This window comes from Sorex fumeus, unplaced genomic scaffold (genome assembly GCF_029834395.1).
Source record: "Sorex fumeus unplaced genomic scaffold, SorFum_2.1 ptg000034l, whole genome shotgun sequence".
Taxonomy (NCBI): Eukaryota; Metazoa; Chordata; class Mammalia; order Eulipotyphla; family Soricidae; genus Sorex; species Sorex fumeus.
In genome coordinates this window covers 24,292,339-24,305,710 of record NW_026606091.1, presented here as the reverse complement: position 1 = coordinate 24,305,710, position 13,372 = coordinate 24,292,339, and the positions used below count along the sequence as shown (strand labels likewise).

The window sequence follows — 13,372 nt, the reverse complement described above, 5'->3', positions numbered from 1 at the left end:
GCACCCTATATGGTCCCTTAAGCCCACCAGGAGTGATCCCTGAGTGCAGAGGCAGGAGTAAGCTCTGAGAACCGTCCAATGTGACCCCTAAACAAAACAAAAAAGCAACAAGTAAATGGAAGTAATTTATCAGAGGGGGTCATCACCAGATTACAACTAGACTTTGCCCCGCCCTCAGGCCCCTGTGTACTACTGAGAATTTCTAGAATAGTTATGGAGGTCAGTCAAACTCCCTCTGTTCCAATCATGTTTCTTCAAAAAGGTGATTTGATTCTCTGAACACCCATTCTTTGGTATGCGTCACCAGAGAGTTGTCATGTAGGAGAGAGTTGTCACCTGGGCTGCTTTAGGGTGTGGAGAATGAAGAGAAAGTGGGAACTGTGAGTGGGGATGACTTCAGTCCCAGGCTAAAACCAGAAATCCTCCCTCGAAGAAAGGGCTAGAACACAGTACATCCTTGAGAAACAGGAGGCTTTGTGATGCACTGTGGGTCCTGGTTCCGTCCTCCGTGAGGTTACCATGACACAGCACTGTGTTGAAGAATTAAGCACCTGGAATCTCGACGGCCTAGAGATGTGTGACTGGTCTCCTCAGATGGATGAGGTCTAGGCCATGCTGAGCCCTACTTTTGTTCTGTGGGATGTTGGCTATCCCCTATATACCTTTGGCTCTATTTTTATTATTATCCTACTTATCTGGCAAGTGAAAAAGAATTACCATAGAATAATGGAACCTAAAAGGAGCTGCTGCCGGGTAGGGAAAAAACTACGATCCCATTAAACTTACTAAGCCTCAAAGAAGAATCTTTTAGCAATCAGTGTTTCAACTTGACATTAATAGACAAGTTTAATACCATGCCTTGTTTGTGTACTTTCCATCTCAGAGCTCAGATCACTGCTCCCCAGGAAATCCCAGGAGAATATTCTGATTGAAATATCAATTGAAATATCTATCTGCCTTAGGTAGAGAGCTATCTGACACTGAATCTGCCTCACAGGATACAAAAGGTCATCTAATATGGTGGATGATTCTGTTTGGCAGACTATTAAGACAGATATATTGCCTATGGGTATCTCTAGGCAGTGCTTGGGGAACCATAAGTTGGTAGAGATTGATCGAGACCACCTGCATGTGGAGCATGTGCTGTGTCCTATAAGCGACTCCCTGTCTTTCTCTATTCCTTCATCATGATCCTCACATTCCCTGGAATTTAATGGGAGGTTTAGACTATGGAGACACCTCAAAATATTCAGAAAAGAGAGAAATGAGAAAGGTTTGGCTTTAAAAGCATAGCACTGTCCTCCTGTTGTTCATCGATTTGCTCAAGTGGGCACCAGTAACGTCTCCATTGCGAGACTTGTTGTTACTGTTTTTGGCATATCGAATACCTTTTTTGCATATCGAATGGCAAGCCATGGGGAGCTTGCCAGGCTTTGCTGCATGGGCTACTCTCGGTAGCTTGCTGGGCTCTCCGAGAGGAACAGAGGAACCAAATCTGGGTCGGCCGTGTGCAAAGCAAATGTACTACCTGCTGTGCTATCACTCCAGTCCTTTAAAAGTGTATAAAAAGAAATTTAGGAACAAAAATTAAAATAGAGGCAGACTAATAGGGACTAGAAAAATTGTTTTTCCTTTTTTTGTTGTTTTGGACAAAAAGAAATGTGTCCAAGCTTCACATATAAACTCTTTGTCTTTTAAGCGTCACTGGAAAGCCAGACAGAAGGAAAGAAATGCAGCATCAAAAGGTAAAGTGCCATTCTCTCCCCTCATCTCCTGCATGGTGGGTGAGTTTTCCATGGATCTTGTCCCTTGAAGACTCCTGGTGCCAGGAACCAGGTGTTCTGACCTAATTTTCAATTCCACAATTGACAAATCTTCCAGGAGACTTTTTTTTGGGCAAAAATCATAACCTAGGAATGTTACAAAACTCTCCACCTCTTTTCCTGGGAGTTAGGCTAATGAAGTAGAGCCAAAGTCTTTAACTGTAATTTGCTACTTTAATGACTCTGTGTAGTCACTTTGTCTCTCAGTTGCCTGATCTTTGAAATGGGCATCTGATGATTTCATGTCACTCAATGTGGCTGTGACCATCAAATGGCTAAGACACCAGAAAGCACATATTACTGGTGAAGTTATGTACAGGAGGGTTTAGACACTTGGGTGATGGGATTTCCAGTATCCCTTCATCCAAAGGTCTGCACCTTTCTTTTCATCTGTTTTGTTTTGTTTTGTTTTGTTTTGCTGCCACACCTGGCTGTGCTCAGGACTTACTCCTGGATCTGTGCTCAAGGGTCACTCATCACAGGGCTCAAGGGACTATATGGGGCTGCAGGGGATCAAACCCAGGTTGGCCACATACAAGATAAGAACCCTAATTGCTGTACTATCAGTCTGCCCCATTCTTCAGCTTGGTAAAAGGCAACCCAAAATCCTCTCATGTAACACTCTCTCCTGGTTTCTCAGCTAGGAGTCATACTGAAGAAGAATTTGAGAAGCCAAAGAAGCTGCTTTCTGTGATTAAAAGGTGATTTACTCATATTGATCTTTATAATTTTCCAACTCCCTGCCTGGCCTGTGAATATTTCTTAGCTTGGCCTAGAACAGGGCTAAGAAGAGAGGTATGGGCAGGGGCACACTGGATTTGGAACACTGCTTGGGAGGGTTTCCAGGGCCTAGGAGGTGAGAGGCCTCAGGAGAAGCACCCAAATCTGCTCTGGGTTATGTTCATGGTGGTCTTGTAATCCAAGGTGTGACTGGATCCCATGAGAGTTCATGAAAGACCCTACATGCCTATGCTGTCAGACACCAAAGAAACTGTGCAGAGAATGGATAAATGAGGGCAAAAATCAGTCACTACCGCAAAAGTCTCTGCCCAGCTGCACCTTTCAAGAACAGGTACCTGGGAGTCTGGCTGCTCCTGCTGATGGCTTCTCTAGTTCACCTTCAGGGACTCTAGTAGTTGGCACAGCACCCAGACAGAGGCCCAGCATTTTATCCTTTGCCTAAATGTCCAGAGGATGGGGTGGGTTCCCAAGAGAGAGCATGCTCACTGGGGCTGTCCCAAGGGCTCATCACCAGCTCCCCATGGGCAGCTTTCCTTCTTCTGCTTCAGCTTCTCAACACGGGGTCAGTAAAGACTCCCCCACACTGAATCAGTAGAGACCTCCCCCACTTCCAGACCATCATGTCCGGACACTTCCCTCTGGTTGTCAGACACTTCGTCCACCAGATCCAGCTCCTCAGACAGCAGTCCACTCTTGCTGCATATTTCTGGGGAAAAAGCAGTGATCCAGACAGCGAGGGGGTGTCAAGCCCAGGGTTGCTTACAGTCCTAGAGGAGAGCAGCACCATCCCCAGGTCACACAGGTCCAAGCAGGTATGTGTCACTCCCTCAATAACTGCTGCCCTGTCTCCTTCCCCAGTCAGGGCTGGCACCCTCAGGAGGGAAATGTGCGGCGACTCCTGTGCGCAAATCCATTCTGTGACATCTGCAACGATGTGGCTCTGGAGATTCAGCAGCTACTGGCAGGTGAGCACGCTCCAATCTCCAAAGATGCACAGAGGCCATCACAGAGCTCTGCTTGCCCAGAGATTATGTCCAGATCTACTGTGACTTTTGAGCAGATTTCGGAACACCATTCCCTGTCACACTCCAATGATCTGGTACTTCCATCTGCCGTCCGTGTGATGTCACTCTATAAACGCCAGAGCTCTGTCACCCAGTTGTGTGCCACGTCACCTAGTGTAGTCAGTGTCCATGATTATTGGGCTGAGCATGATCAGCTAAAGCAGGAATTTCAAGTCACAGAGGAAACCTATGACTCCAATACTAGATTTTCTTCAGAGCCTAAAGAGTCTACAATTTCAGTGTGCCAACAGACAACTGTGCTGAAAGTCCCAGACACTATCTCTGAAAATCAAGAGCCAAAGCTAGAGAATTCCTCTCCCTCAATTTATACACCTTTGGCTGTGAATGAAGATGTAACTGCCAAGGCCTTGGCACACCCTGTGGCCATGCACATGGTCACTGTGGACCCAACCCATCCACCAATCCTTAGTCCTGAAATCCTGAGATATCTTGAAATACATGTGAAAAAATGGATGCACTTCCAGAGGTGGGGGCTTCCTAGACGAGTGGAGGAGTCAATGAGGCAGTTTATGCCACACCCACCACTCTTTTACCAACCTGAAAACAATCAACCACTTTCTCTCATCCAGAAGTATACTTCAAATCTGGCTATTGAAAGATTTGGGACGCTCTCTTACCAGACTTGGGGTTCATGTATGGCTGGCCAGCCCACCCAGGCCTTCTGGGTTTCAGAATGGTCCATAATTGATTCAACACATAAATACCACTATCAGCGAATCCAAAACCATTTGTCTCTAATCTTACCTTCTCCAGCTTTTAAAGACTTAGGTAGTTTCTATACACTTCCTGGCCAACAGATTAATGATTCAATGAGCGATTTGCAGCAGAATTACAGACAGCTCTTTTGTGGCCTCCCTTCTTTGCATTGTGAGTCTCTGGTTGTCAGCATCTTGGGTTCTCAAGAATTCTCCGTGGATGGGACCATGTCTAAGCTGCCCATGAAGGATCATTTTCTCTTTCAAGAGCTCTCTCTTAGCCCCTTGCTTCCTAAAACTCCACCCCAGTCAATCCAACCCTCTTCCCAACCATCTTCAAATGAGACTCCTTCATCAGAACACCAGGAAACTCAGAATAATGTCCCGTTTTTGACTCTGGCTGAGTGTGAAGCTTTGGAGTGGCACTTGCTACAGAAGCAATTCCAACTGCAGTGGGGCTTGCCGGTGATTTTGCAAGGCTCTCAGCATGTTCTGAGTCCCGTGCAACATTTGCCCTATGACAAATCCCCATCCTCTGGAACAGCGGAAACTTCTAGAACAGTGGAAACTTCTTGTGGAGGGAAGACCACCTCAGTCCTCAGAAGGGGATTCTTATACTTTCCGGTGCATTCCAGGAGGTCACTGGATTTTCACCTCCAGAGGCAGTTGATTCATCATCGCTGGGGCTTGCCCCAGAAGATCCAGCAGTCCAGACAGCTGCTTCTGTCCCATAATGACCAGCAGCCTCTGTCATGGAGAAACACAGGAGAAGACACCAGTGTGCGTGTCTCTCAGCCTATAGACCTAAATGCTGCTCTTGCTAGTGAGCCATTCTCACATGTCATGGACTCAGAGTTAGTCTATATGCCACATTTGTTTGCTCAGGCCAAGGCAACATTACAGAACCACATAAACTCAAAATGTGGGCAGATTCTCCAGGGCAATGTCCCTGCCTGTATATATAGTTCCGGGGAGCACAGTATTCCTGAAGATCTGCAAGTAGCTCCTTTCACCTGCATCCCAGAAAGCAAGACCTTGGAGCTACAGGTAGCAAATGACCCAGATTCACAAGACAAGTCAAGACCCAGGAGTCCAGTGACCCTTGATCAACAGCAACAAGACCCATCAGCCGTAGTCCCTGAACACCCTAAGATACCCCAAATCCTGTCTAAGGGAGCCCTTGAGAAACTGGAAATGACTTTAAAGCACAAATATCTGACCTTCTTATCAGGCCTGCCAACTCTTTATTATGTGGCTCTCTCCAGGACTGTGTCCCCTGAAACCATTGCCCAAGTTATAACCACAAAGACGGTGCCTAAGCCTGAAGAAAGCCTAGTACAACCTCAGTCTCAGAAGACATCATCAAAAGAACAAATTAAAGAAGCAACTGAGGCAACTGAGCTGGTGAAAGTAGAGAGCGAGTCAGAAATTCCTAGCTCCATCTCTGTCAAGAAACCCATCTTGGACAAACTCAAATTTCATCTGAAAAAGAAGATTCTAGAGGCACAATTGGGAATACCTATAAAAGCAAGGACATCCAGAGAAATAATTCTAGAAACCCCAGAGGACATAACCAAAATAACTACACAGGAGCCTCCTGAAAGTTTAAGCAAACAGGAGAAAGCATTGTCCAACAATCTCTCCGTCCCAGCAGATACTCCTTGCGACCTAGATCCAGATCAGCTCCACCATAAAAAACAGCTGGGTATTGAGTTAAAAGCAGTTCAGCAGAATCAGAAGCAACCTCTTGCCAGTGAAGCACCCCAGGGTTCTAACAACTGGGCCTCCAAGATCTCACACCCCAGTGGAGAGATCACAGAGACACAGGTGCTTTGTGTTCATCTGGAAGCCAGTGTGAGTAACCCCATCGTAGAAGAACCTTCGGATCATGAGCCTCATAGCTCTGGCAAAAGCATGGACTCAGCCCAAGTCTCCACACAGGCAGAAAAGAAAGAAGATAGAGAGAGACCCAAAAATGTGGGCAACCAGGGAGAAGGGGATGCTGGGTTTATACTATCCTCAATAAGAGAAAGTCTCCATGCTGAAGCCCACACTCAAGAAAGAACACTTTTGAATAAAACACTATTTAGTCACCGACACCAAAGCCATGGCTTTCTCCAGAATGCGCCCTGTCCACACAGTCCCCAGGATTACCCTCAGCTTACGCTTCCAAAGCAGCCTCTAGTTACTCATGACAGAAAACACTCTGAGGAGAGTAACCTGAGAGGCAGCCAAACCAAGGAGAATGTCATCCTCAAACCAGCAAGGGTTGCTCAGTATGCCCAATCCACACGGCCCCACATGTCTCAGGGCCAGGCTCTCCTGAAACAACCCCTGCAGAGAAAGCCACTGCAGGGCCAAAAGTTGCAAAATCGAGTTGTGCAAGGCCAGAGAATGCCAGTCCCTACTCACAAAAGGCCCAGCCTTGCAGAATCAGACTTGAGAAGTAAGGTGAAATCCTTTCTGCACTCTATTAACCCCCCCAAGACAATAGCCAATAGGCATGAGGAGCACATACTCTATCTAGCAGAGAAAGTAACCAGAAAAGAAAATGTTCAAAGGAACCTGGCTCCAGCCAAGAGTCCCATGGAGCAAAGAGGGAAGCCCAAGGCCCAATGTCCCCCCACTCCGAAGCAGGTGAGCGTGGCCTCTCTGCATGGCCCCCGTTTCCCAGACAGTAAGCTTCAGCGCCGCTCCTGCTCCCACCACCTCCACTCTGCCTCAGCCCCGGGTCCTCCCCGCCACTGCCCTCGGCACTGTCCACGAATGGCTTTGTCACCTAACTGAGGAAACTTTAGAGGAAAAGCTGGTCTGCTCAAGAAGACTGGCACAATCAAATGAGTCTGTAGGTTCCCAGGGTCTGCGTCCCATGAAGAGAACCGCTACTGTCAATTTTTTTTTCATATGTAGGTGGGCTAGAGCTCCATCCATAAAGCACTTATTTCTCTAAGCAAGAGTTGTCTGTCTGCTCCCTCTCTCCACTGTGACTTGTTAAGGGAAAAAGCAGGAAGGAGGCTAAAAGGGCCTTTAGTACACACTTAAGCTAGGTCGGTTTTCCACACAACTCCAAGCCCCACTTGGGCAATGAAAAAAGGAACTTTAAAGGGCTAGAGAGATAGTTACAAGGGATAAGATGCTCACATTGCACACGGCCAACCCAGATTTGATCTCTGGCATCCGTATGGTATACCCGTATGGTATCCCAAGCACTGCCAAGATTTATTCCTGAGTGCATAACTCCTGAGCATCATTGGGTGTGGTCTGAAAACTTATTAAAAAAAAAGTGGGGAGGAGGCCCAGGGGATTTGAGCTATTCAGAAGAAGAGGCCTTGTCTAAGGTACATTGAGGGTAAAGTCTGGTTTGGTTTCTACCGTGGCTCCCCATGGTGTCCTCGGCCCAAAGAGCAATATAGACAAGAGGATAGTACTGATAAATAGTCAGGAATCTCAGAGGAAAAGAAAATTTCTGATGATACCTATTATGCCCATACTCAAGCGGGTTTTTAGTGAAATATTAAAGTGCTCCGGCCTTGAGGAGATGGTTGGTATTTACCAAGAGCATACAGCTAATATTATAGGAAGTCAGAAGCACACTATATCTTTCCTCTCTTACCAGTCAGCTATTCTTTTGGAGTACTCACTGTGAAGGCTACAGAGAACAATTGCTTCCTGGAATAAAGATCACAGCAGGATATGGAGAGGCTTTTTCCTTGCTTCAGTTGTAGGCAGGAAGGGAGATCAAAAGAAGGGACCTTGTTGATAAAGCTCTGAGCACCTAGTTCATGGACTTACATCTTCCTAGGCACAATAAGAGAGAAAAGTCAATGGTTTGCATTGAGAATAATCTAGATCCAGGAAGTCAAGCCAAGATCCAAGTCCTTTTTAGGTGGATTTCAGTCTGCTTGCCCATAGTGTGGTAAAGGAGTATCAATTTAAGCATTGAATTTTCCTGTAAAGAACCACACATAAGGATTTTTGTAACTCAAGTCATGAGTTACAATGAGCGATTGTTCCTTCCTCTTTGTTCTATACCACCTTCACCAGGATCCTTCTCACCTTGCCACCATTGCCTCTGAATATTCACACAAGTGCTTATGGATTTCATGTATATTATATAGCACTGAACTCAACCACTGCATTCCCTCCAGGATTTTTCTGGTGTCTGCTCAGTGAATGACACCTGTCTTTTCTTCAGTCAATGATTACTTCATATATTCCTAACCAAGCCCTAGATTCCCATCATCTTTTCCTATCTTCTGCATCATACCTCTTACTTTTCAGAAAGCATCAGAGTCGTCACCTGAATTGTCAAAAAAAAAGAGAAAAAGACCTTTATTGTTTTTGTAAAATGAACTTTACAAAAACGAGAGACTGAAAACAAGGAATCTTGAGTTATTTTACATTTTTTTCATAGGGTTCATACCCAGAGATACTGAGGGTTCAGGGGCCTGCAGCCACTTGTACTGAGTGGGGAAAGCAGTACAGTACTGTCAAGGGGCCTGAGGTGCCAGGGATTGAACTCAGGGCCTCATACATGCCAGTATTTGCTAACCTATTTGAGCTTTCTCCCTGCCCAGGAATCTAGATTTCAATGTCATACATGAGTCACATGAAGTTGTTCAGAACAGAAACGAACAGATACCCTTCACCTATTTCTGGGAACACCTAGTAATATGATATTTCAGGGGAATATTTATTAATTTAACCATCATAGAAAATTCTCTGAAACCATTGCAATGACATAGTGAAAGTCAAAAATCTGAGAGGTGGGGCTGGAGTGATAGCACAGCGGATAGGGCATTTGCCTTGCATGCAGTTGATCCAGGTTCAATTCCCAGCATCCCATATGTCCCCTGAGCACCGCCAGGAGTAATTCCTGAGTGCAGAGCCAGAAGTAACCCCTGTGCATCTCCAGGTGTGACCCAAAAAGAAAAAAAAATCAAAGGTAATCTAAGATGTAAGCAACTGCTAAGAAATATAAATCCACTTCTCCAAACTATATTTAACTATATTGTTTTTGTTGTGGTGGTTTGGTTTGGTTTGTAAAAAGTAAATATATTAGCTATTAAATACAAAACTTCAAGAGCTGGAGAGATACTGCAGGGGTTAAGGCACTTGCCCTGTGTATAAAAGCACTTGCCTTAAACACTGCCAATTCAAACTTAATCCCTGCCACCACATATGATCCCTCAGCACTTTCAGGAGAGATCCCTGAGCCCAGCACCAGAAATAAGTCCTCACCACCTCCAAGTATAGCCCAAAAATAATATAGCAAGCAAACATTTTTTAAAACCCTATTAAGCTTTTTAGTTAACTGTAGATATATAATAATCACATTCCCTTGACCCCCTGAGAGAACATGAGCCATGCTCTCCTACCTTCTGCTTATTAGGTTGGGGATTGAAGCCTTTAAACCTTTAAGGCCACTGCAGCCAGGAGTGTGGCTCAGTGGTAGAAGACTTGACTTGCATGTAAGGCTCTAGGCTCAATTCCTGGCACCAAAATCAAAACAAAAACTCAAATGATAAGAGGGCCATGGCAGAACATGGCTTAAAGTAGTGTTTATGCTATTCAGTGTTAGATTGAATATACATAACAGATTTAGATTTATTCATTTCCTTGTGGAAGGACGCTTCTGGTTAAAGTGACTATAAAATGATTTCAGAGAAATACCGTAAGTGTGAAAAGAGAGCAGCAAAATTATAGTAAGAAAAACATTACAAAATCCTTCACCATGTGTTTTGATAATTTTCAGGCCAAATGCGTGACCCTTAGAGAGGATGCAGATTTTAAGGTCAAAGTCACAAAAATGGAATGTGGAAAATATTAAAGTTAGAACCCTAATATATTTTGGGGGTGGGAGCATGGCACCAGGGCAGGGAAACAGGGAAGGGTGGGAATGGTTAACACAGGCAGTGCTCAGGGCTTACCTCTGGCTCTGTGCAATGCTCAGGGGACCATATGTGGTGCTGGGGATTCAAGCCAAGGCTGGACACATACCAGTAACTTGACTTAATTCCTGTGCTTTCTCTCGGGAGTCTAGAACTCTAACATCTGCCATGGTTAACAACATGGTTAACAACATCGCTATGCTTATTCTTCATCTGAGAAAGGGGAATAACTATCTCCTTAGCAATAAGTTCAATCACTATTAATGCGCTAGTAATTCCCAAAATAACTTATTTATTCTAGTATTTCCCTTGGACTGGAGCCATAGCACAGCAGGTAGAGTGTCTGCTTTGTACGCAGCCGACCAGAGTTCGATTCCTCCACCCCTCTCAGAGAGCCCAGAAAGCTACCGAGAGTATCTCACCCGCACAGCAAATCCTGGCAAGCTACCCGTGACGTATTCACTATGCCAAAAACAGTAACAACAAGTCTCACAATTTATTGTGAGATGTTACTGGTGCCTGCTCAAGCAAATCGATTAACAACGGGAGGACAGTGACAGTGACAGTGATAATATTTCCCTGACCTCCAACTCTACATAGCTTCAACTCCAAAAGCCCAGGGGCCAGAGGTGGAAAATAACTACTTTCTCCAAAGATAATGCAAATTAATCTAAAACTTTCAAATACTGTTTCACCAACGCATCAATTTCGGGATATGGTATCACTATACAGCAGGACTATTTTTTTTTTCTGACTACAGATCAAATCAGTCACTGGGCTCTAATTTTAGTGTATCTTGACTTGGCCCCGCCCCCTTTTTTTTTTTTCATTTTCAGTTCATCTGCTTGTACCTGTTATAGTTTGTCACCCTTTCCTAAGTAATTATAGTAGTATCTCATGCCCCAAGAGCTGACATATAGGACCCTGGGAAAGTGGCACAGTGGAAAAGTGCCTGCATAAGTGAGGCAGTGAGTTTAATTCCTGGCACTGCCTCTCACTTCACTGAGGGGATCACTGGCACTGCCATGTGTGATTCCTGGTGCCAAAACAAGTACAAACCCAGGCATTCCACACCCAAATGTGCAACCTCTAGGAATGCAACAAGTGTGTGACACCAGAATGCCACAAAGAGTGTGACCCCCAACACTATAACACTAATACAATTGATATGTGGTTTACCTTAAGAGTACTTTAGGGGCTGGAGCGATAGCACAGCGGGTAGGGTGTTTGCCTTGCACTCAGCCGACCCGGGTTCGATTCCCAGCATCCCACATGGTCCCCCGAGCACCGCCAGGAGTAATTCCTGAGTGCATGAGCCAGGAATAACCCCTGTGCATCGCCGGGTGTGACCCCCCCAAAAAAAAAGTACTTTAGTCCAAAATTTAGAATGAGAAAAAAAAGATACAGAAGAAAACAAAATGTAGACTGAGGAAGCATAAAAATCATTACATCAATTTGTTGAGTGCTGTGATGTATGGGGTTATGCTACAGGACCCCACACATAAGCTGATGAGAAGGATCCTAGGGTCACCGAAAAGTCACAGTTAAAATTACCTTAAGTGGCATTTTGCATTCAACAATTAAAATATATGAGTACTAATTGTGTGCTAGGAACTATGCTAGACATAACAGTCTGTCTCCATGGAGATACTGATCTGGTGGGGAAGAGTCTCACATGCCCAAGTTATCTAATCAACCGATACAATTGGATCTCCATATTTATCTCAAAAGTGAGCGGATTCCTTGACTGCCCACACACCTCTCAGTCACACAAATCTGCTCCAATCACAATATTTTCCACATTAGCAGTAACTTTCTCTTACTAGTTTAAGCCCCAAACACTGATGTTATATTGTAGTTTTACCTTTTAATAGTCCACATCCCAACCATCGAAAATCTTATTGTCTCAAATTTAAAAATTAATTCGGAAGATGGTTACTTCTCACTCCTTCTGCTCCTGTGAATACTGTTAATACCTAATCCCAAAGCTTCTACCTGATTGTACCTCCCAAGTCTATTATGAACAAACCCAATATCCCCAGGGAGGATCTGGCTACAAATAATTAATTAACTGATGTAGTAATGCGCATGAAACTATGAAACCAAGATCACCAAGGAAATAAGGGAGAGATCTAAGGACTCTTGGATATTAAAACACTAAAAAACTGGAAGTAGGTTTGTTCCCCAGTACAACATATGTCCCTAGAGCACCTCCAGTAGTGATCCCTAAGCACAGAACCTAAAGTTAGCCCTGATCCCTGAGCACAGTCCAAAAATAAACACAACTGAAGAATTGTGACACTCCTAGTGAAAATCACAACAAAATGCGTAAGCATTGCAAGCAAGGGTGTGTCCCCTCTGCTTTCCCTCACCCCAACTGACCGCCAGTCATCACAACATCAACAGAGGAAAAGGAAGGGAGTGGGGAAGCCAAGAGAGGAAAGGAAAAACGTGACCAACTGTATGAAAAGCTTAAAATTAACCAGATGAAGGCTAAGAGTGGACCATTAGATTTAAAAAAATTAAAGATGTTTTATTGCTTTGAGAACAGATTTGGATAAATGATGGTGAAGACATGACTAAAGTGGATGCAAGGAAAAATTAGGTAATTGGCTATAGTAATCATAATCAACTCCCTTAAGGAGATTTGCTTCACAGAGGTGCAGATAAATCAAATAGCTGTAGGTGGGAATAGACTGCAGAGATGAATCTTATTAAAAATGAGAAACTGTGTTTGCCATGGATATGTTATGCAATCAAGAGAGATGGTGCAAAACAAAGGAAGAACTGCTGAATTTATGTGATATTAGGTGAAAGGAAGAGAGAAAATGCCCAGTCCAGGCAAGATCTTAGCTAAAAACACACTACAAACACTTCAAATGTGTAAGTAGAGTGAGGATAACATTAATGAGGGATAGTGTGCTTATAATAGTTTCTCTTAAATCTAAGAGAATGAGGGCAAAGACTCCAAGGGGAAAGAAAGAAATAGGCTTAAAGCTGGGTAAGGAGGTAGGGTGGATTATTCACAACTAAAAAAAAACGTAGCGATGTATTCTGTTGTACTCTATGGTAACAGAAGTTACTATTAGAACCTCCAGGGTGGGGGCTAAAGCAATAGCAGAGTGGATAGGACATTT

General features: G+C 44.4%; 1 protein-coding gene across 1 annotated transcript; it reads left to right on the top strand.

Moving 5' to 3' along the window:
• The first annotated feature begins 612 nt into the window (after positions 1 to 612).
• Positions 613 to 7,127, top strand: LOC130026584 (protein SPATA31F1-like). The gene is made up of 6 exons (XM_056117428.1): positions 613 to 753; positions 1,700 to 1,745; positions 2,464 to 2,524; positions 3,423 to 6,273; positions 6,523 to 6,845; positions 7,070 to 7,127. The coding sequence occupies exons 1-6, from the start codon at positions 613 to 615 to the stop codon at positions 7,125 to 7,127; spliced, it is 3,480 nt and encodes a 1,159-aa protein (XP_055973403.1).
• The last annotated feature ends 6,245 nt before the right edge of the window (positions 7,128 to 13,372 follow it).

Bases quoted from the DNA above. Each gene is read 5' to 3' on its own strand.
- LOC130026584 (XM_056117428.1), top strand. From the start codon at position 613: ATGCTGAGCCCTACTTTTGTTCTGTGGGATGTTGGCTATCCCCTATAT. The intron at 754-1,699 runs GTAGGGAAAAAA...TTGTCTTTTAAG, and splicing joins CTAAAAGGAGCTGCTGCCGG to CGTCACTGGAAAGCCAGACA. The intron at 6,274-6,522 runs GTCTCCACACAG...CTTCCAAAGCAG, and splicing joins AAAGCATGGACTCAGCCCAA to CCTCTAGTTACTCATGACAG.